The sequence below is a fragment of the Melospiza melodia genome, chromosome 31 (assembly GCF_035770615.1).
Source record: "Melospiza melodia melodia isolate bMelMel2 chromosome 31, bMelMel2.pri, whole genome shotgun sequence".
In the NCBI taxonomy this organism is placed as follows: domain Eukaryota; kingdom Metazoa; phylum Chordata; class Aves; order Passeriformes; family Passerellidae; genus Melospiza; species Melospiza melodia.
This window is the reverse complement of record NC_086224.1, coordinates 1,172,703-1,194,067: the sequence shown is the minus strand read 5'-3', so window position 1 is coordinate 1,194,067 and position 21,365 is coordinate 1,172,703. Positions and strand designations below refer to the sequence as shown.

Below are 21,365 nucleotides of genomic sequence, written 5' to 3'. Positions count from 1 at the left end.
TGGATGGAACAGAGGGACCCCCCCCCCAAAACCCCACCCTGGGACCCCCGCCCGGAGCTCGGAGCTTTCCCGGGGGGTTTTGGGGGTCGGGGGTCTCATCCCGGGGGGTTTTGGGGGTCCCATCCCGGGGGGTTTTGGGGGTCCCCATCCTGGGGGGTTTTGGGGAGGGGGCGTCCCCTCGGGCCGGGCCCCCCCCGCCGCTACTTGGGGTACGGGTAGGGGAAGGCGCCGGGCTCGGACGGAGACTCGATGGGGGCGTGGGTGGGGGCGGCTCCGCCGTCCTGCGGGGAGGGAGGGGTTAATGCACCCCAAAATCCTGAACCCCCAAATCCTGAACCCCCAAAATCCTGAACCCCCAAAATCCTTAACCCCCAAACCTTGATCCCCCAAAATCCTTCTCCCCGAAATCCTGAATCCCAAACCCTGAACCCTCAAACCCTGCACTCCAAAGCCTGAACCACAAACCCTGCACCCCCAAATCCTGAACCCAAATCTTGAACCCCCATATATTCTGCACCTACAAACCCTGCACCCCCAAAAGCTGAACCCCAAATCCTGCTCCTCCAAATCCTGCATCTCCAAACCCTGCAGCCCAAAATCTTTAACTCCCGAAACCCTGCACCCCTAAATCCCTACACTCCCAAACCCTGAACCCCAAATTCTGCTCCCCCAAACCCTGCACTCCAAACCCTCAACCCCAAATTCTGCTTCCCCAAACCCTGACCCACAAATCCTGCACCCCAAACTCCCCCCCGGAGCCCCAAACGCTGCACCCCATATCTTGTACCCACAGATCCTGACTCCCAAATCCTGTTCCCCCAAATCCTGAACTCCCAAATCCTGCACCCCCAAACGCTGCACTCCCAAATCCTGAACCCAAATCTTGAACCCTCAAACCCTGAAGCCCCAAATCCTGAACCCACAAACCCTGCACCCCTAAACCTTGAAACCCCAAAATCCTGCACCCCCAAATCCTAAACCCCAAATCCTAAACCCTCAAATTCTGCATCCCCAAATCCTTAACCCCCAAATCCTGCACTCTCGAATCCTGAACCCCCAAACGCTGCACCACCAAACTCTGCGCCCCCAAATCCTGAACTCCCAAATCCTAAACCCCAAATCCTGAACCCTCAAATCTTGCACCAACAAATCCTGAACCTCAAAACACTGAAGCCCCAAATCCTGATCCCCCAAATCCTGCACCCCAAAACCCTCAACCCCAAGTGCTGCACTCCCAAATCCTGCACCCCCAAATTCTGAACCCCAAATCCTGCACCCTCAAACCTTGAACTGCAAATCCTGAACCCCAAACCCTTCAGCCCCAAATCCTGCACCCCCAATTCTGCACCCTAAACCCCTCCCGGACCTCCAAATCCTGCACTCCAAATGCTGCACCCCCAAATCCTGAACCCCCGAGTTCTGCACCCCAAAACCCCCTCCCGGACCCCCAAATCCTGCTGCCCCAAACGCTGAACCCCCAAATTGTGCACCCCAAACCCCCTGACTCACCTCCAGCGGGAGGGCGGGGGGCACCGGCGGGTACGGGGGGATGAAGGCTCCGGGGACGGCGGCGGCAGCGGGGACGTACTGGGGACAGGGACACCGGGGGGGGGTCAGGGGGGTCGGGGAGGGGTCCCCCGGGGTTTGGGGAGGGGTCTCGGGTGGGGGAGGGGGGGGGTCTTACCGTGCCAGCGCTGCCCAGAGAGAGGTGCCCGAGCTGCTGGGCCAGGGGCGCCACCACGGAGGGCTGGAGGGGGACGGCGTGGTCAACGGCGGGGGGCCAGCACCGCGCCCTGGGGGACATGGGGACAGATATGGGGACATGGGGACAGACATGGGGACACGGTGGGGGCCAGCACCGTGCCCTGGGGGACATAGGGACAGATATGGGGACATGGGGACAGACATGGGGACACGGCGGGGGCCAGCACCGCGCCCTGGGGGACACAGATGGACATGGGGACATGGGACAAACATGGGGGACAGGACATGGGGACACGGCGGGGGCCAGCACCGCGCCCTGGGGGACATGGGGACAGATATGGGGACATGGGGACAGACATGGGGACACGGCGGGGGCCAGCACCGCGCGCTGGGGGACACAGACGGACATGGGGGACATGGGACAAACATGGGGACATGGGGACACAGCGGGGGCCAGCACCGCGCCCTGGGGGACATAGGGACAGATATGGGGACATGGGGACACGACAGGGGGCCAGCACTGCACCCTGGGGGACACAGACAGACATGGGGACAGACATGGGGACTCTGGGGGGACACAGTGGGGACATGGACACTGGGGGGGACATGGAGGACATGGGGACAGACGTGGGGACACGACGGGGACCAGCACCGCGCCCTGCAGGGCAGTGACAGTGTGGGAACATGGGGGGAACATGGGGGACACTGGGGGGACACTGTGACTTTGCACCCATGGGGAGGGGACACAGGACAGCGCCCAGGGAGCTCCAAAGTGACACCAAAACGGGCGGGGCCTGACAAAGGTGGGTGTGGCTTTTGGGCAAAGTGGGAGGGGCTTGACTACGGGGAGAGGGCAAAGGTGGGTGGGGCTCCAGCATCGCCTCCCCCATTAGGGCAGGGCAGGTGTGGGTGGGGACGATCCAAGCAGGGCTCCCACCACCCCTCAGGGCGTGACACTGGGTGTGGCAGCAGGTATGACACTGGGCACGGAATTGGGTGTGGCACTGGGCAGGGCACTGGGCGTGGAACCGGGTGTGGCACCGGGTGTGTCACAGGGCGTGGCTCACCGTGGGCTGCACGAGGTAGGACTGGTGCATCCAGGCGGGGCCGTGGACCTGTGGGGGACACCGGGGTGGCAGCGGGCGGGGTCTCCGCTCCCCCATGTGGGGTCTCCCCATTCCCAGGTGGGGTCTCCCCTTTCCTGGGCGGGATCTCCCCTTCCACATGTCGGGTCTCCCCATTCCCATGTGGGGGTCTCCCCGTTCCGAGATGGTGTCTCCCCTTCCCCCCTGTGGGGTCTCCCCTCTCCCAGGCGGGGTCTCCCCTTCCCCCTGTGGGGTCTCCCCTTCCCCAGGCGGGGTCTCCCCATTCCCAGGCGGGGTCTCCCCATTCCCAGGCGGGGTCTCCCCATTCCCCAGGTGGGGTCTCCCCTTTCCTGGGCGGGGTCTCCCCCTTCCACAGGTGGGATCTCTCCTTTCCTGGGTGGGGTCTCCCCATTCCCAGGTGGGGTCTCCCCTTCCCCCTGTGGGGTCTCCTTTCCCAGGCGGGGTCTCCCCATTCCAAGATGGTGTCTTCTTTTCCCCAGGTGGGGTCTCCCCCTCTCCCAGGCGGGGTCTCCCCATTCCCAGGTGGGGTCTCCCCATTCCCCAGGTGGGGTCTCCCCTTTCCTGGGCGGGGTCTCCCCTTCCACAGGTGGGATCTCTCCTCTCCCAGGCGGGGGTCTCCCCCTCTCCCAGGCGGGGGTCTCCCCATTCCCAGGTGGGGTCTCCCCTTCCCCAGGTGGGGTCTCCCCATTCCCAGGTGGGATCTCCCCTCTCCCAGGTGGGGACCCCCCCCTCTCGCAGCGCCCCCAGCCCCGTACCTGGTACGAGGACACCGGGGAGGGCAGGTAGGGGGCCAGGGCGGCGGGGGGCAGCATCCGGCCGGGGGCCAGCCCGTAGGGCGCGGGGTAGAACCTGCGGGGCGGGGGGTCAGGGCTGGGGGGGCCGCGGCCGGCAGCCCCCGCCCCGACGGGCACGGGGGGGCCCGGGGGCACCCACCCGTTCTGCAGCGCCGTGGCGGGGTCGTAGGCCAAGGTCACCGTGCCCTGGGGGGGAGAAAAGGTAAGAGATAAATATTGATTTTTATATTTATTTACAAAAATATATTTATGTATTCATTTATATGAATATATTACATAAATTTAATTAATATTGTATTATTTCTGTAATAAATATATCTCATATAGTTATTAGGCCAAGGTCACCGTGCCCTGGGGGGGAGAAAAGGTAAGAGATAAATATTGATTTTTATATTCATTTACAAAAATATATTTATGTATTCATTTATATGAATATATTACATAAATTTAACTAATATTGTATTATTTCTGTAATAAATATATCTCATATAGTTATTAGGCCAAGGTCACCGTGCCCTGGGGGGGAGAAAAGGTAAGAGATAAATATTGATTTTTATATTCATTTACAAAAATATATTTATGTATTCATTTATATGAATATATTACATAAATTTAACTAATATTGTATTATTTCTGTAATAAATATATCTCATATAGTTATTAGGCCAAGGTCACCGTGCCCTGGGGGGGAGAAAAGGTAAGAGATAAATATTGATTTTTATATTTATTTACAAAAATATATTTATGTATTCATTTATATGAATATATTACATAAATTTAACTAATATTGTATTATTTCTGTAATAAATATATCTCATATAGTTATTAGGCCAAGGTCACCGTGCCCTGGGGGGGAGAAAAGGTAAGAGATAAATATTGATTTTTATATTTATTTACAAAAATATATTTATGTATTCATTTATATGTATATATTACATAAATTTCATTAATATTGTATTATTTCTGTAATAAAAAATATATTTATGTATTCATTTATATGAATATATTACATAAATTTAATTAATATTGTATTATTTCTGTAATAAATACATCTCATATAGTTATTCATAAAATATATTTCTATCTCTAAGAACGGATTATATAATTCTAATTACTATTGTATTAATAGTTATAATGAATATTTATTTACTTATACTTTTTAATAAATATTTATATTTATATTTATATTTATATTATATTTATATTTTATATTTATATATCGTCTATAAATTTAATTAATAGTATATTAAGATATAATAAACATGTATTAATATACACCTAATAATAAATATATATTTTAATATATATTTATTCATTAATTTTTCCATTATGTTTATTTGCATAAATAATAAATAAATATATGTTTGCATAAATATAAATAGAAAATATACTAGAATATAATGTAGGGAAAAAAGGGTCATAAATAAATATTTAGTTATAGTTATATTTATAGTAATGTATATTTGTTTTTATTTATAAATATATGTGGTTTTATTTATATTAATATATTCTATATGTAATTAATTTATTAATATATAATTATATATATTATATAAACATGTATTTATTTGTATTTACTAATAAATATACATGTTAATATATTTATTTTTTAATATATATTTATTCTTTATATATTATACTTATTTGCATAAATAATAAGTATATATTTATATAAGTATAAAAACATAAATAAAACTAGAACACATCTTAGAATATATTAGAATAAAAAATATATTAGAATTCGAAATTAGAAAGATATTAGAAATAAAAATACATAAACTTTTTTATTTTAATATATTATATTATATGAAATATTATATATAATATAGTAATATATATAATATATATACTATGTAATACATAAAATATATATTATACATAGAATATTTTACATATATTATATATATTACGTACATTATACCTAATGACTCTCTCAGCTCTGTCGGCGATACATAAATTATAAAACACCTTTTAAAGAAATTCATTCTAAACCCTTCATTTTTGAATAAAACTTATAATTTAATTCTGCCCCCCTCACCGTGTCTCCGTCCGGGCCCAGGCTCTGCCGTTGGACACGAACTTGCCCTGGCTCTGCCTCTTCTTCTGCCCCCATCAGCAAACTTGCACAGGAGGGGGTCTGGGGGGGCTGGGGAGGAGGGGTGTCAGTGCTGCCAGCCAGCCCAGCACCCCAAAAATCCCAAAATCCCCTCCCTGACCCCTCAACACCCCAAATTCCCCAAAATCCCTTCCTTGACCCCCAAACTCCCAAAAATCCCCTCTCGGGACCCTGACCCAGCGCCCCTAAAAATCCCAAATTCCCCTCCCAGGCCCCCCAGCACCCCCAAAATCCCCTCCCGGACCCCAATACCCTCAAATTCCCCTCCAGTGACCCCCCCAGCACCCCCAAAATCCCCAAATTCCCCTCCCTGACACCCCAGCGCCCCCAAAATCCCCAAATTCTCCTCCCTGACCTCTCCAGCACCCCAAAGTACCCCCAAAATCCCCTCCTGGCAACCCCAGCACCCCCAAAATCCCTCCCTGACCCTCCCAGCACCCCAAAATTGCCAAAACCCCTTCCTGGAACCCCCAAAATCCCCTCCCTGACCTCCCCAACACCCCCAAAATCCCTCTCTGATCCCCCCAACGCCCCAAAATCCCCTCCTGGGACTCCCCAAAATCCCCTCCCCAGACTCTCCCAGCATCCTCAAAATTCCCTCCTGGGACCCCCCAAATTCCCAGCCCCTCCAAAATCCCCAAATTCCCTTCCCTGACTCCTCCAGCACCCCCAAAATCCCCAAAGTCCCCTCCTTGACCCTCCCAGCACCCCCCAAATTCCACCCCCAGCCCACCTGGCACCCCCAATAATCCCCTCCAGCAACCCCAAAATCTCCTCCCTGACCCTTCCAGCACCCCCAAAATCCCCTCCTGGCAACCCCAGCACCCCCGAAATCCCTCCCTGACCCCCCCCCAGCACCCCCAAATTCTCCCCCAAGCCCACCTGGCACCCCCGGGGGGGTTTTGATGAATTTCCCGTTGAAGTGGGTGATGACGGCCTCGCACTTCTCCGTGGATTCCATCCTGGGGGAGCAGGGCTGGGCCGGGGGCCAGGGGGGGGCCCCCAACTCTGTGTGCCCCCCCCAGCTCTCTGTGGCCCCCCCCAAAAATCTCTGTGCTCCCCCCCCAGCTCCATGCAGCCCCCCCAAATCCCTGTCCCGCCAGCCCCATACAGCCCCCAGCCCTATGTGCCCCCCCTCATCCCCTGCAGCCCCCCAGCTCTGAAGACCCCCCCCAAATCCCTGTCCCCCCCCCAAGTCCTCCCCATCCTCCTGAGCACCCCCCCATCCCTTGAAGCTCCCCCAGATCTTGAAGCCCCCCCCAAAATCCATGTCCCCCCCAGCCCAACGTACCCCCCCATCCCCTGCAGCCCCCCCACTTCTGGAAGCCGCCCCCCAAATCCCTGTTCCCCCCCAGCCCTCCCCATCCTCCTGGGCCCCCCCAGCCCCACACACCCCCACCCCCTGCAGCCCCCCAAATCCCTGTTCCCCCCATCCCTCTCCATGATCCCGTGCCCCCCCATTCCCATGTACCTCCATCCCCTACAGCCCCCCCAGCTGTGTGAAGCCCCCCCAAATCTGTACAGCCCTTTAGCCCCTGTCCCCCCCCAGCCCTCCCCATCCTCCTGAGCCCCCCCAGCCCCATACATCCCCAACCTCCTGCTGCCCCCCCAGATTTGTGCCGCCCCCCAAACCTGTGCAGCTCCCCAAGTCCCTCTCTGCCCAGCCGCCCAGATCTGGAAGCCCCCCCCCAAATCCCTGTCCCCCCAATCCTCCCCATCATCCTCAGCCCCCCCATCCCCTGCAGCCCCCCAGTCCTCCCCATCCCGCCGAGTCCCCCTAACCCCACACACCCCCACCCCACACAGCTCCCCCAAACCTGTTCAGACCCCCCAAATCCCTGTCCCCCCAGCCCTCCTTATTGTTCTGAGCCCCTCCATCTACCCCCCCATTCCCTGCAGCCCCCCCAAGTCTCTGTCCCCCCCAACCCGCTGCAGCCCCCTCAGCTCTTGAAGCCCCCCAAACCCCACCCCCCCCCCTCCCGTACCGTGCGAATCCCACGCCCCTGCTGGCGCCGTGGGGGTCGCGCAGGATGCGGGTGGAGACCACCTGCCCGAAGGGCTTCAGCAGCGCCTCCAGCTCCTGCTCGTCCACGCCCAGCGGCAGGTTCGAGATGTACAGGTTGGTGGGGTCCTGCTCCTGTTGCTGTGGGGAGGGGTCAGCCCAGGGCAGGGGGCTCCTGGGGGGGGGCTCTGGGGGGTCGCTGGGTGGGGATTGGGGGGTTCAATACCTTGGCCATTTGTGCCTGAACCCCGCTGGCTTTCAGGGCTGTCACGGCTTTTTGGGCGGCTGTGGGGCTGTCAAAGTCCACGAAACCGTAACCTGGGGAGGGCGGAGAGGTCAGAGAGACCCTCCCAAAATAAAGCAACCCCCCCCCCCCCTCCCCATCCTTCTGAGCCCCCCACCCCAGCCCCACACACTCCCACTCCCTACAGCCCCCCCACCCCAGCTCTGGAAGCCCCCCCCCAAATCCCTGTCCCTGCCAGCCCCAAACACCTCCACTCCTCGCAGCCCCCCCAAATCTGTGCAGCCCCCCAGCTCTGGAAGTCCCCCAGACCTGTGCAGCCCCCCCAAATCTCTGTCCCCCCATCCCTTGCAGTCCCCCCAGATCCCTGTCCCCCCATCCTGAGCCCCTCCAGCCCCATGCACTCCCACCCCTTGCAGCCCCCCCAGATCTGTGCAGCCCCCCCAGCCCTGCCCATCCTCCTGAGCCCCCCAGCCCCAAACGCCTCCACTCAAGCCCCCCCAGATCTGTGCAGCACCCCAGCTATGGAAGCCCCCCCAGATCTGTGCAGCACCCCAGCCCTGCCCATCCTCCTGAGCCCCCCAGCCCCAAACACCTCCACTCAAGCCCCTACAGATCTGTGCAGACCCCCAGTTCTGGAAGCCCCCCCAAAATCCCTGTCGCCCCCAGCCCTCCCCATCATCCTGAGCCCCTCCAGCCCCCACCTCTTGCAGCCCCCCAGATCTGTGAAACACCCCCCCAGCCCCATGGAGCCCCTCCAACCCTCCCACCCTCCCCGACCCCCCACCCCAGCCCCAATGTCCCCCCAAACCTTTGCACTTGTTGGTTGTTTTATCCAGGATGGCTTTGGTGGAGACAATCTTCCCATAGCTGGGGAGGGGAAAAAAGGGGGTGTCAGGATTCTGTGGGACCCCTGAAGGGTTCTGGGGGGGGGGGGGGAACACAGCGGGACCCCCGCCCCACTCACGGCTGGCAGAGCTTGACCAGGTCCTGGTCGGTGGTGCCGGGGTGCAGCCCCCGGATGTAGAGGTTGGTCTTGCTGAGCTGGTCTGGGGTCCCCCCGGCCGGGCTTGGGCTGGGGGGGCCCAGGGGCTGGGCCGGGGGCACATAGGGCTGCTGGGGGGGGGGAAAAAGGGGGGGTCAGCTCTGCTGTAGACCCCCAAAATCCTCCCCTCGCCCCAAGGAGGGACTGAGACACCCAAAGTGGGGTTCAGCCCATCCTGGGGGGCTCAGCCTGGACCTCATTGTCTCACCCATGGAGAGAAAGATCCCTGGACCCCATAATTTCCCCCCGACCCCATAATTTGCCCCCAACCCCATTATCTCCCTGCTGGAGAGAAGGACCCCTGGACACCTCCCCTGGACCCCATTATCTCCCCCCCAACCCCATTATCTCCCCCCAGAACCCCATTATCTTACCCTTGTCCCCACAATTTCCCCCCGACCTCATTATCTCCCCAGCCCCATTATCTCCCCCTGACCCCCAAATTTCCCCCTGACCCCCAAATTCACATAATTTCCCCCCAACCCCATTATCTCCCCCTGGACCTTATAATTTCGCCCTCTTATAATTTTGTCCCCAAAATCCTCCCTGGAGAGAAGGACCCCTGGACCCCATCCTCTCCCCCCAACCCCATTATCTTCCCTGTTGAGAGAAGGACTCCTGGACCCCATAACTTCCCCCCAAACCCCATTATCTCCCCCCCTGGACCCCATTATCTTCCCCCTGGAGAGCAACACCCCTGGACCCCATCATTTCCCCCAGACCCCATTATCTCCCCCCTGAACCCCCCTATTTTCCCCCCCAGCCCCATCATTTCCCCCCAAGCCCATTCTCTTCCCCCCTGGACCTCATCATTTTCCCCTGACCCCATTATCTCTCCCTGGGCCCCGTAACTTCCCCCCAGTCCCATTGTCTCCCCCTGCACCCCATTATCTCTCCCCGACCCCATTATCTCCCCCAGGACCCCCAAACCCCGACCTCTCCCCCATCCCCTCACTCAGGGGGTCCCCACCTTCCCCTCCCCACCCTCCAGACCCCCTGTCCTGGTGTCCCCCCCCCCCCCCCCCCCCCCCAAATTCCATCCCGGACCCCCCCAAATCCTCCCACGGTGTCCCCGGTGGGAGCGGGGAGGCCACAATGGGGGTGCCCCCCCCACTTCCATCACGGGATGCGGAGGGAAACTGAGGCACGAACCGGGGCTAGGGGGGATGAACGGGGATGGGGAGGGAAACTGAGGCACGAACCGGGGGTGGCGATAGCGCCGAACACACGGGACCCCCCCCGGCAAACCGGAGCTCACCGGGGGGGTGTCCCCGCTCCCTTCCCGGTGTTGGGGTGCGGGTGACTCGGTGCGGGGTGTCCCCCCCCTTTCCCAGCACCCCCATTCCCCGCCCCCCCCTCCCCGGGCCTGTCCCGCCGGGACGGCCCCGGATCCGCCCCCACCGGATCCCCCCCAATACCGGAGCGGAGCGGGCCGGGCCCAGCGGGCCCCGCCGCCCTCCCGGTACCTTCTTGCCGCCCTTGTTGTAGGCGAAGGCGGGGAGCCCCGAGCGCGGCGGCACCGAGAGCAGCATTTTCCCGAGCGCGAGGGGCCGGGACCGGGCGTGACGTCACACCGGGAGCCAGCCTGGAATCCGGGCGGGCCCCGCCGCGCCGGGTCCTAGCGCCGCTCCCCGCCCGGTGCTGCCCGGGCTGCTCCGGTGGGCCCCGGCACAGCCCGGTCCTCCCCGTTCCCCTCCGGTGTCACCCCCGGTGCTGCTCGTGCTCCTCCGGTGTCACTCCCGGTGCCTCCCGTCACCCCCCCGGTGTCACCCCCCGGTCTTGCTCGTTACCCCCCCCGGTGTCACTCCCCGGTGCCGCCCGTCATCCCCCGGTGCTGCCCGAGCTCCTCCGGTGTCAGCCCCGGTCCTGCCCGTGCTCCTCCGGTGTCACTTAGGGTGCCTCCGGTTACCCCCCGGTGTCACCCCCCCCGGTGCTGCCCCGTTCTCCCCCGCTGTTCCCCGTCACATCCCGGAGCTGCCCGTTCTCCTCCGGTGGTCCGCGTCACCCCCTGACCCTGCCCGTCCCTCCCCGGTGTCACCCCCCGGTGCCCTCCGTCTGTGTCACCCCCGGTACTCTCCCGTTACCCCCGTTGTCATCCCCCCGGTGCTGCCCCGTCCTCCTCCGGTGTTCCTCGTCACCCCATGGTCCTGCCCGTTACCCCTCGGTGTCACCCCCTCCCAGTGCTACCCGTCCTTCCCGAGTGTCAACCCCGGTCCGTTCTTCCCCGGTGTTCCCCGGAACCCCCCGGTGCTGCCCCTCGCCTCCCCCGGTGTCACCCCCGGTACCGCCTGTCCACCCCCTCAGTGACCCCCGTCAGCCTCACGACACCCCCCTCCCCACAAATGAGACACCTTCCTTCCCCCCTAGACCGCCCGGGACACCGGGGGGAAAACCGGGGGGACACAGGAGAACACGGCGGGGGGGGATCCCGCACCCCTCCTCTCCCTCAACTGGGAGAGGGGAGGGTCCCTCTCACGAACCCCCGGGGGGGCTGCACCCCCCGACCCCTCCCCCGCACCGAGGGGACGTCACGGACCCCCCCCCCTCCCCGGTACAGCGCGGTCCCTTTAAGGGAAGCCACGCCCGCCGCCGCCATTACCCCCTTGGCCCCGCCTCCCCGCCTTCACCGTGGGCGCGGCCATTTTGGAAGCGCTGGTCACGTGGTTGGACACCACACCCCGCCCGCCGCCATATTGGCGCCTTTCCTCCATCACGTGACTGCCTTAGGCCGCGCCCATTTCTGAGGCGGCGCTGGGGGCCGCCATTTTGGAGTGGGGAAAGGCGGAATTTGGGGGGCACCTGAGGGGTCTGGGGGGTACCTGAGGGGTCTGGGGAGCCTCTTGAGGGTCTGTGGGGCGAGATTAGGGTTTCTGGCGGGCTCTGGGGGTCTGCAGGGCAGGATTGAGGGTTTCGGGGAGTTGTGTAGAGTAGGGTGGGGGGATTCTGGGGGCACCTGGGGGGCTCTGGAGCATCCTGGGGGCACCTGAGTGTCTGTAGGGGATCCTGAGTGGGGTCTTTGGGGCAGGTTGTGACATTTTGGGGTCTATAGGGTAGGATTGGGGGTGCTGGGGGCACTTTGGGGGGTCTACGAGGCAGAAAAGGCCACCTGAGGGCTCCTGAGGAGGTCTATGGGCAGGATTGGGGGGGCTCATAGTACACCTGGGGGGTCTCTGGGGCATCCTGGGGGCACCTGAGTGTCTGTAGGGGATCCTGAGGGGGGTCTTTGGGGGAGGTTGTGGCATATTGGGGTCTATAGGGTAGGATTGGAGGTGCTAGGGCCACTTTGGGGGGTCTATGAGGCAGAAGGGGGGCACTGGGGGCACCTGGAGGGTCTACAAGACAAGATTGGGGGGTCTTGGGGCCACCTCTGGTGGTCCCCAGAGAGTCTGTGAGGTGACACAGAACGCCAGGGGCACAATGGGGGTCCCAGCCCTGCTGTGCCCACCCTGGCACGAGCTCAGCCAGGTTGGGCAGGGACAGCACAAGAGGGGCACGGGGTCCTCGGGACCCCCTCCATCCCCTTGTCCCACTCGGTGTCCCCCCAAATGTCCCCTCTGTGTGTCCTCACCGTGACTGGCCACATGTGCCAGCAGAGTGTCCCCAGATTGTCCCCACAGGGTGTTCCCCACATGTCCCCCAGTTGTTTCCCCCCAATCTCCCCTCCCTTTTGTCCTCCCTCATATTCCCCTGCGTGTCCCTCACATATACCCCACATCCCCAGGGCTATCCCACCAGTGTCCCCCACATATTCCCCTCCTATAAACACCCCCCCAGGGCTGTCCCCCACATATCCCCCCCATATTCCCTCCTAATCCCCTCACACCCCTCCAGGGCTGTCCCCACAATGTCCCCCTCTGTGTCCCCCCCTTAAACCCCCCCAGAGCTGTCCCCCCCGGTGTCCCCTCACTCCTCCAGTGCTGTCCCCCTGTGTGTCTCCCCGGTGTCCCCCACATAATCCCCCCCCATATTCCCCCCAGAACACCCCCACCCTCCAGGCTGTCCCCAAATGTCCCCCTTGTGTCCACCCCCATATTCCCCTTAAAACCCCCTCCCCACCCAGAGCTGTCCCCCTGCGTGTCCCCCGGTGTCCCCTACATATCCCCCCCATATTCCCCCTAAAACCCCCCACACCCGGTGTCCCCCCATATTCCCCTCCCATAAACGCCCCACACACACCCCCCTAGGGCTGTCCCCCGGTGTCCCCCCACTGTCCCCCACATATCCCCCGCTACTCCGCCCCCAAACCCCCCCACATCCCCCCAGGGCTGTCCCCACGGTGTCCCCCACATATCCCCCCATATTCCCCCTAGGACCCCCACATCCCGTATTCCCCCCCAGTGTCCCCCTGTGTGTCCCCCCGGTGTCCCCCACATATTCCCCTCCTATAAACCCTCCCACGCCCCCACCCCCCCCCTCAGGGCTGTCCCCCTGCGTGTCCCGGCTCTGTCCCATCCCTTTGTGGCCGCGGATTGTTCTGGCTTTGCCGGGCTCAGCAGCGCCGGGGCCCCCCCGTGCTGAGCCAGGGCTTCGCCCGCTGACTCACCCCACGTGCGGGGCCGGGGCCGCTGCTGAGCCGGCAGAGCCACGGCCGGGGGGGCACCGGGGCCGGGCCCCCCTTCGGCCCCAGAGCCCTCCCACGGTGGGGTCAGACCCGGCCCCGGGCTTGTCCTGTGGGGGACTCACCCTTGGGATACCCTTGTCCCTGAATTGTGGCAGGTGTGTGATCCCCCCCGGGACGCCCCTGGCCCTGAATTGTGGCAGGTTTGTGACTCCCCCAGGGACACCCCTGTCCATTAATTGTGGCAGGTTTGTGACCCCCCCGGGACACCCCTGGCCCTGAATTGTGGCAGGTTTGTGACTCCCCCAGGGACAGCCCTGTCCCCAATTCTTGCCCAGATGTGTGACCCCCTTGGGACACCCCTGTCCCTGAATTGTGGCAGGTTTGTGACACTCTCAGGGACACCCCTGTCCCCAGTTCTTGCCCCAAATGTGTGACCCACCCTGGTCCCCCTGCCAGGACAGCCCTGTCCCCATCTTGATCCACTTGTGCCACCCCTCCTGTTGCCCCACCAGGGACCCTATCCCCATTCTCGTCCCAGGTGTGTGACAATGCCACCCCCCCTGCCCAGGTGTGTCACCCTGTCCCCTGTGACCTCCTTGTTCCCCCCAGGACCCTGTGCTCATCCCAGATGTGTCACCCTGTCCCCAGCCACCCCCCCTAGGATCTTGTCCCTGTGCCCATCCCAGGTGTGTCACCCTGTCCCCTGTGCCCCCCTCAGCCCCTCCCCGAGGGTCCCTGTGCCCATCCCAGGTGTCCAACCCCCCCAGGGCCAGCCCTGTCCCCACTCTCATCCCAGATGTGTGACACCCCCCCCCCCATCCCCCCCAATCTTTCATCCCGTGTCCTTTCATCTCTGGTTGTCCTGGCAACACCCCAAAGTGTCCCAGGGGTTGCCATGGCACCCAGGGATGCTCCAAGGACCCCCTCCCAAAATCCTGCCCCACCCTCAGCACCTCAGGGCTGCCCTGTGCCAAAGGGGTGGCACTGCTGGGGGGTGACAGGGACAGTGTCGGGGGTGGCAGTGCCAGGGGGCGGGAGGTGCCCCTGCTCTGCACTCCCCTCTCCCCACAGCTGCACCATGGCCATCGAGGTAAGACCCCCCGCAAGCGGCCCCGACCCCCCCAGCCCCCTCCCCAAAACCACAGCCCCAGAACCCCTCCCTGTCAGGGGGGGTGGGTGAGCAGCCCCCAACTCATGGAGAGTCCCCAAATCTGTCACTTCAATGCCAGGCCCATAGCCCTGGCACAGGGGGGTCCCTCACTGTGACCCCTGGCCCTGTCGTGGCTGCGGTCCCCCCTTTCATCCCTGTGACCCCATTGCCAGGACATCCTGTCACCGCAGTGCCCAGGGACTGAGAGGTCCCATCCCCGAGGTACCCCATCTTCTAGGTACCCCATCCCTGTAGGTACCCAAAAACTGGGGAATCCTCTTTCCATGGCACCCCATTGCCCTGGTACCCCCACTGCAGTGCCCAGAGACTGAGAGGTGCCATCCCCAAGGTACCCCATCCCAAAAACTGGGACATCCTGTTTCCATGGCACCCCATTGCCCCAGTACCCCCCCACTGGTGCTGAGGTACCCCATCCCTGTGGCTACCCAAAAACTGGGGTATCCTTTCTCCATGGCACCCCATTTCCCTGGTACCCCCCACTTTGGTGCCCAGGTACCCCATCCCCAAGGTAACCCCATCTCTGAGGTACCCTATCCCAAAACCTGGAGCACTCTGTTGCCAGGGCACCCCATCACCAAGGCACCCATCACCGAGGGACCCCCCCACTGTGGTACCCAGGTGTTGGGGGGTCCCCTCACAAACTCCCCAATCACTGGCGCATCCTGTTGCCATAGCACCCCACCCCTGAGACACCCAATCCTTGGGCACCCCACCCCCAAAATACCCCATCCCCAAAGCCCCCCTGCCCCCTCTGTGCCACCCCCTCCTGGCAGTGCCCATGGGGTGACCCCCAAACCCCGCTGTCCCCCCAGGAGCTGTGCAGCGGCCGCTTCTGGCGGGGGGTGCTGGCAGAGCTGCTGGCCACCCTCATCTTCGTGGGGGTGGTCCTGGGGGCTTCGGCATCCCCAGAGCAGCTGGCACCGGCCCTGGCAGGGGGGTTGGTGGCCGGGGGGCTCCTCTGCACCCTCGGGGGTCCCCAGGCCAACCCTGCGTTGACGCTGGCCCTGCTGTGCACCCGCAAGCTGAGCGCCCTGCGTGGGGCCGTGGGGGTCCTGGCTCAGTGCACGGGGGCCACGCTGGCCTCTGCTGCTGCCCGGGCAGCGCTGCAGGATGGCACCAGCCTCGTCACCAGGGTGAGTGTCCCCATCCCTGTCCCCGTCCTTGTGCCCACTGTGGTACCCCATCTCTGAGATACCCCATCCCCGTGGGTACCCAAAAACTGGGGCATCCTGTTTCCATGGCACCCCTTTGCACTGGTACCCCCCACTGGGGTGCCCAGGTACCCCATCCCCGAGGTACCCCAGAATCTCAGCCCCGAGGTACCCATCTCTGAGGTACCCCCATTCCCTGTTTCCATGGCACCCCTTTGCCCTGGTACCCCCCACTATTGTGCCCACGGACTGAGGGGTCCCATCCCCAAGGTACCCCATTTCTGTCCCTGTCCCCTGGCACTGGACAGGTTGGACAGGTGTCCCTCCCTCCTGCAGGTGAGCACGGTGGGGACAGCAGGGACAGCGCTGGCATGGGAGACCTTTGCCACCTTCCAGCTGGCACTGGCTGCCTTTGCCACCTCTGAACATGCAGCCCCACAGGCTGGGCTGGCCCTGGGCAGTGCTCTGACCGCCGGTGCCCTGGCTGCAGTAAGGACCCTGCCATGTCCCACCCGCCCAGGGGGTCCCCACCCCACCAGCCCCTGACCCCCCCATCACCCACAGGGGCCGTTCTCGGGGGGCAGCATGAACCCTGCGCGCTCGCTGGGGCGGCCATCGTCACCGGGCTCTGGGATGATCATTGGGTGAGTTGGGGGCACCCTGGGGTCCCCGAGTCCCCAGGTAAGGGGGGGGGGTCCCCACTGCAGGGTGTGACCGCTGTGGTCACGGCGGTTCCTGGTCTTCCCTTCCCTTCCCTTCCCTTCCTCCTTCCCTTCCTTCCCTTCCCTTCCCTTCCCTTCCCTTCCCTTCCCTTCCCTTCCTTCCCTTCCCTTCCCTTCCCTTCCCTTCCCTTCCCTTCCCTTCCCTTCCCTTCCCTTCCCTTCCCTTCCCTTCCCTTCCCTTCCCTTCCCCACCAGCTGTGTCGCCAGTTTGGGTCCCCAAGGGTCCTCATGGTGTCACCATCGCAAGACCACTGTGTCCCCCCTCTTGCCATCCTTGGGACAAGCCCCATCCCCTCAGGATGTGCCCCCTCCCCAATCCCCCTACCCCAAACAAGTGACACCCCCTCCCCTGGGGCAGATTCCTCTGCTCAGTCCCCATCTCTGGGGTGGGGTCCCGTGTCCCCCCCATCCCTGGGACCCCCCCAGAGCTCTGTCCCCCTCCAGGTGTACTGGCTGGGCCCGGTGCTGGGCGCGGTGCTGGCCGGGCTCTCCTACGAGTTCATCCTGGCACCGGGGGCGTCCCGGGAGAAGCTCAGCGCCTGCCTCGCCTGCCGGGACGTGGTTCTGGTGGAGACCCCCAGCCTGTCCCCCTCCTCGGTGTCCCAGTGCCCCCCCACCACCCCCCCCGGGCGAGCAGGGCACTGCCTGAGCCCCCCAATTCCACCGCAAGCCCCCCGATCCTTCCATGGGGCACCCACAGGGTGGGCGGCTCGGTGCCCCCTCCCCCTTTTATCCTAGTGGGTAGGGGGGGATTAAAGGTGTCTTGGGGTCGCAGGTGGGTGCGGAGCGATGCTGTGAGGGGACCGGGGAGGGGGTCTCGATAACGACACCCGCGACACCGGGGGGCTGTGGCACTGTGACACCGGCGGGGGCCGGCCCTCCCCGCGGGTTCTCCCTCCCCGCATCCCCCCGGTGAGGGCGGGGGCCGGGACCCCCCGTCAGCCCCGTCCCGTGCCGGGGAGCTGAGCGCAGCAAAGCCCTTTGTGGTGTCCTCTGCAGCCCCGGCAGATTCCGCCGGGCACCAATGGCCGGGCCGGGCTTTAATCCCCCCCGGCCGGGGACTCAGCGCCCGCTAAGCCGGCCTGAATAAACCAAACCCTCCCGCAGACAACAGCGCTGAAGGGGGGGGACACCCCGCAGCCCCCACCCCACCCCACAGCCCCCACCCAGCGCCCCTCCCAGTGGGGGTTGCCCCAAAGTGTCCCCAAAACATTTTTGGGGGGGGGGGGGTGGGAGGTGTGGCAGTGCTGGCCCCCAGCAAGGGGGTCCCCTAAACCCCACTGAGGGCATCAATGGGTCACAGTCCCCCCCCGAAAACCCCAGATGGGGTTGGCAGAGCTTAGGGGGGGGGTCCCCATTATGGGGGGATGCCCAGGGGGGGGTTCCTCACCGCCTGTCACCTGTCCCGTGCCCCGGGCAGCGAATCGGTTAACGGTGCGGGGGGGGGGGGGGGTGGCTGAGGTGCGATCCCACCCCCGGGGCCGGCCCGGGGGGGGCTTATAAAGGTGGGCACGGGCGGCCCCCGGGGAGGGGAGCGGGGCCGTGGAGGGCGGCAGCGGGGCCAGGCCATGCGGGAGCTGCGCTCGTCCGCCTTCTGGAGGGCCGTGCTGGCCGAGTTCCTGGGCAGCCTCCTCTATGCCCTGCTGGGGCTGGGGGCCTCCCTGCGCTGGGCCCCCGGGCCCCCCCAGCGTTGTGGGGTCCGCCTTGGCCTTCGGGCTGGCCCAGAGCACGCTGGTGCAGGCGTTGGGCAATGTCAGCGGGGGTCACGTCAACCCGGCCATCACGCTGGCCTTCCTGATGGCCTCGCAGCTCTCCCTGCCCCGTGCCCTGGGTTACCTGCTGGCCCAGGTGTTGGGAATGCTGGCCGGAGCTGGGGTCCTCTATGGGGTGACCCCCCGGCCCCGTCCGTGGCACCCTCGGCCTCAGCGCGGTGAGCACGGGGGGGGGATCGGGGGGTTTGGGGGTGTCTGTGGGGCAGGGGGATTGTGGGGTGGCAGCTTGAGGGTTTGGGGGTCTGAGGTACTTTGGGACTGGAATGAGGGTTTGGGGGGATTGGGGGGCTCCAGGAGGTGTTTGTGGGGGGGTCTGAGGTACTTTGGGGCTGTAATGAGGATTTGGAAAGATTGGGGGAGTCCAGGGGTTGTTTTGGGATCTGGGGTACCATGGGGCTGAAATGGGGGAAATGAGGGGTCCAGGAGGTGGCTTGGGGGACTTGGGAGGGGGGTCCAGGAGGTGGTTTGGGGTACCAAACTGGGGCTGTAATGAGGGTTCTAGCGTTCAGAGGTGTTTGAGGGTGGATTGGGGGGTCCAGAAGATGTTTTGGGGTTTGGATTGATGTGGGGCTGAACATCCCAGAAGAATTTGAACATGAGGAGATGTTTATGGTACAGTGGAAATTTGGGGTGTGGACAGATAACAAGGGAGGATTTGGGGTGCTGGGGGGCAATGGGGGAGCAACTCTTCGGGGTGCTGAGCCCCCTCCCCACACAGCTGCACCCCGGCGTGGGCCCGGGCCAGGGCACGGTGGTGGAGCTGCTCCTGACCGCCCAGTTCGTCCTCTGCGTCTTCGCCAGCTTCGACGACCCGTCACGACGGGCGCCCGGCCATGGCCGCCGTGCCCGTCGGCTTCTCCCTCGCCCTCGGCCACCTCTTCGGGGTAAGAGCGGCCTCGGGGACCCCCGGGGGCTGGGGAGGGGTTGGGGGGCAGCTGTGCAGCCCCCCACTGCCCGATCCCCCGGCAGATCCACTACACGGGCGCCAGCATGAACCCCGCTCGCTCCTTCGCCCCCCGCCGTCATCACCCGCAACTTCGCCAACCACTGGGTAAGTGCGGGGGGACGGGGACCCCCAAACCCGCCCCGGGACCCCCCCAGCCCTCCCTGCTTGTCCCGCACCAGCCGCTGTGTCCCCGCTGATGGCGGGGGGCTGCCGGTGTCACCACGGTGACAGCAGCGCCTCAGGGTGCTGGGTAATCCCCTGATACCCCGGGGAGCTGGAGACGCGTCCCTGCCCACCGGGGACATCCCGGGTACCGGAGACGGGTCCTGCCCACCGGGGACATCCCGGGTACCGGAGATGGGTCCTGCCCCACCGGGGGACGTCCCGGGAAACGGGAGACACGCGGGGACATCTCGACCCACCGGGGACATCCCGGGGTACGGGAGACATGTCCTGCCCACCGGGGACATCCCGGGGAATGGGAGACACGCGGGGACATCCCGGGGAGCGGGAGACGCGTCTGCCCACCGCGGACATCCCGGGGCGCGGGAATCGGGTCCTGCCCCCACCGGGGACATCCCGGTAAGGGGGACACGCTGCCGTTCCCCATTCACCGGCAGACCGGTGGCTCCGAATGGGCCGGTGCTCGGGCATCAGCGGGGTGGGGTACCGTGTCCCCCCGAGGGCGGGGAGCCGGGGGTCCCCCCGGTGCCGGTGCCCAACGCCGCCCCCCCGCAGGTGTACTGGGCGGGCCCGCTGCTGGGCGCGGCGCTGGGCGCGGTGCTCTACGAGTTCGCGCTGTGCCCGCGGCCGCGCAGCTTGGCCGAGCGCCTGGCCGCCCTCAAGGGAGAGCCGCCCGCCCCCACCGCCGTCACCGCCGCCGCCGCCACCGCCGAGCCGCCGCCCGAGCCGCCGGCAGAGCCGCTGGAGCTGAAGACGCAGGGGCTGTAACGGGGCCCGTCCCGGGGCGCGGCCCCCGCGCCCGCCGCTGCGTTGCTGTGACGGGGCCGCCGCGGTGCGTGTGGTGCGTGTGTGTGCGGCGCGGCGCGGCGGGCGGCCGGCGGCGGGGCCCCGCTGCTGCCGGGAACCGGCCAACCGGGCTGCCCGGGGCCGCCCGTACCGGGCCGGGGCCGCCCCGCCCCGCCTCGCCGCGGCGGGACTTCTGTGTTCGGTGAATTAAACCTGCTCTTTTATTTTGGTAACCGCTCGCGGCCGTGCCCGGCACCGGGAACCGGGAGGGACCGAGGATTAGGGGGGGACACCGGAAGCCCGCCCGGCGGGTGGCGGGAGGGGCCGCCCGTTCCCGCGCCCCGGGCAGGCCCCGCCCAGCCAGCGCCGGTCTTAAAAGGGCAACGCCGCCACAGTGTCCCTTCCCCTCAATGAGCCCCTCCCATCTACCACCCCTCAGCGCCGCGGGCCGGGGAGCGAGGGCGGGAAATTGGGGGCTCCCCGAGACACCGAGCCGCCGGTTTGTGCCCGTGGTGGGCGGCGGGGGTGTGCGGAAGGGGATGGGGGGACCAGAGGGGCCGCCGGGCCCCGCAGGAGGTGTTGCCGCTTGAAGGGTGCGGCGGGGCGGGCCTCGGCCCGCGGGAAACTGGGCCGGTTGTGTAACGCCGCCCACCGCACCGGGACCGGGAGCGCGGCGGGGACGGGGCGGCGGTGAGCGGACCGGGGGGAAACTGCATCGGGGGGGCCGGGAGCGGGGAGTGTGCGGGGATGGCCCGGAGTGTCCCGGGATGGCCAGGGAGCAGGGATTGGGGGGGATCCGGGGCCACCGAAACCGGGGGGTGGTTCGGGAACCGGGGGGGGGATTGATACGGGATTGGGGGAACCGGAGCCTCCGGGTGCTCCGGGATCAGGGAGGTCCGGGGAAAAATGGGGGGTGAGATACCGGGATGGGGCGGGAGGGTCAGGAATGCTCCGGGACCGAGAAGGCACCGGGACCGACTGGGGACCGGGGTTTAGTCCGTGACCGGGAGGGGATCCAAACCGGGGGGTGATATGGAACCGGAGGAACCGGGCTTGGGGTGCGCC

General features: G+C 62.8%; 3 protein-coding genes across 3 annotated transcripts; 2 read left to right on the top strand and 1 right to left on the bottom strand.

Moving 5' to 3' along the window:
• Nucleotides 1-7: 7 nt before the first annotated feature.
• Nucleotides 8-10,574, bottom strand: RBMS2 (RNA binding motif single stranded interacting protein 2). The gene is given in 16 exon segments (XM_063179209.1): nt 8-281; nt 1,510-1,587; nt 1,685-1,777; nt 1,779-1,793; nt 2,772-2,819; nt 3,566-3,659; nt 3,744-3,790; nt 5,519-5,543; nt 5,643-5,709; nt 5,712-5,750; nt 6,603-6,682; nt 7,706-7,863; nt 7,949-8,040; nt 8,775-8,833; nt 8,931-9,079; nt 10,475-10,574. Coding segments are annotated over 16 exon segments (1,191 nt in total). The 5' UTR covers nt 10,541-10,574; the 3' UTR covers nt 8-200.
• A 4,073-nt stretch (nt 10,575-14,647) lies between these two features.
• On the top strand, nt 14,648-17,689 carry LOC134431221 (aquaporin-2-like). The gene is given in 7 exon segments (XM_063179208.1): nt 14,648-14,659; nt 15,553-15,873; nt 16,228-16,380; nt 16,456-16,498; nt 16,501-16,535; nt 17,058-17,210; nt 17,531-17,689. Coding segments are annotated over 7 exon segments (876 nt in total).
• Nucleotides 17,690-18,181: 492 nt separating this feature from the next.
• MIP (major intrinsic protein of lens fiber) lies at nt 18,182-20,282 on the top strand. Its single transcript, XM_063179398.1, is given in 8 exon segments — nt 18,182-18,286; nt 18,288-18,506; nt 18,508-18,543; nt 19,104-19,196; nt 19,198-19,269; nt 19,355-19,399; nt 19,401-19,436; nt 20,070-20,282. Coding segments are annotated over 8 exon segments (819 nt in total).
• The last annotated feature ends 1,083 nt before the right edge of the window (nt 20,283-21,365 follow it).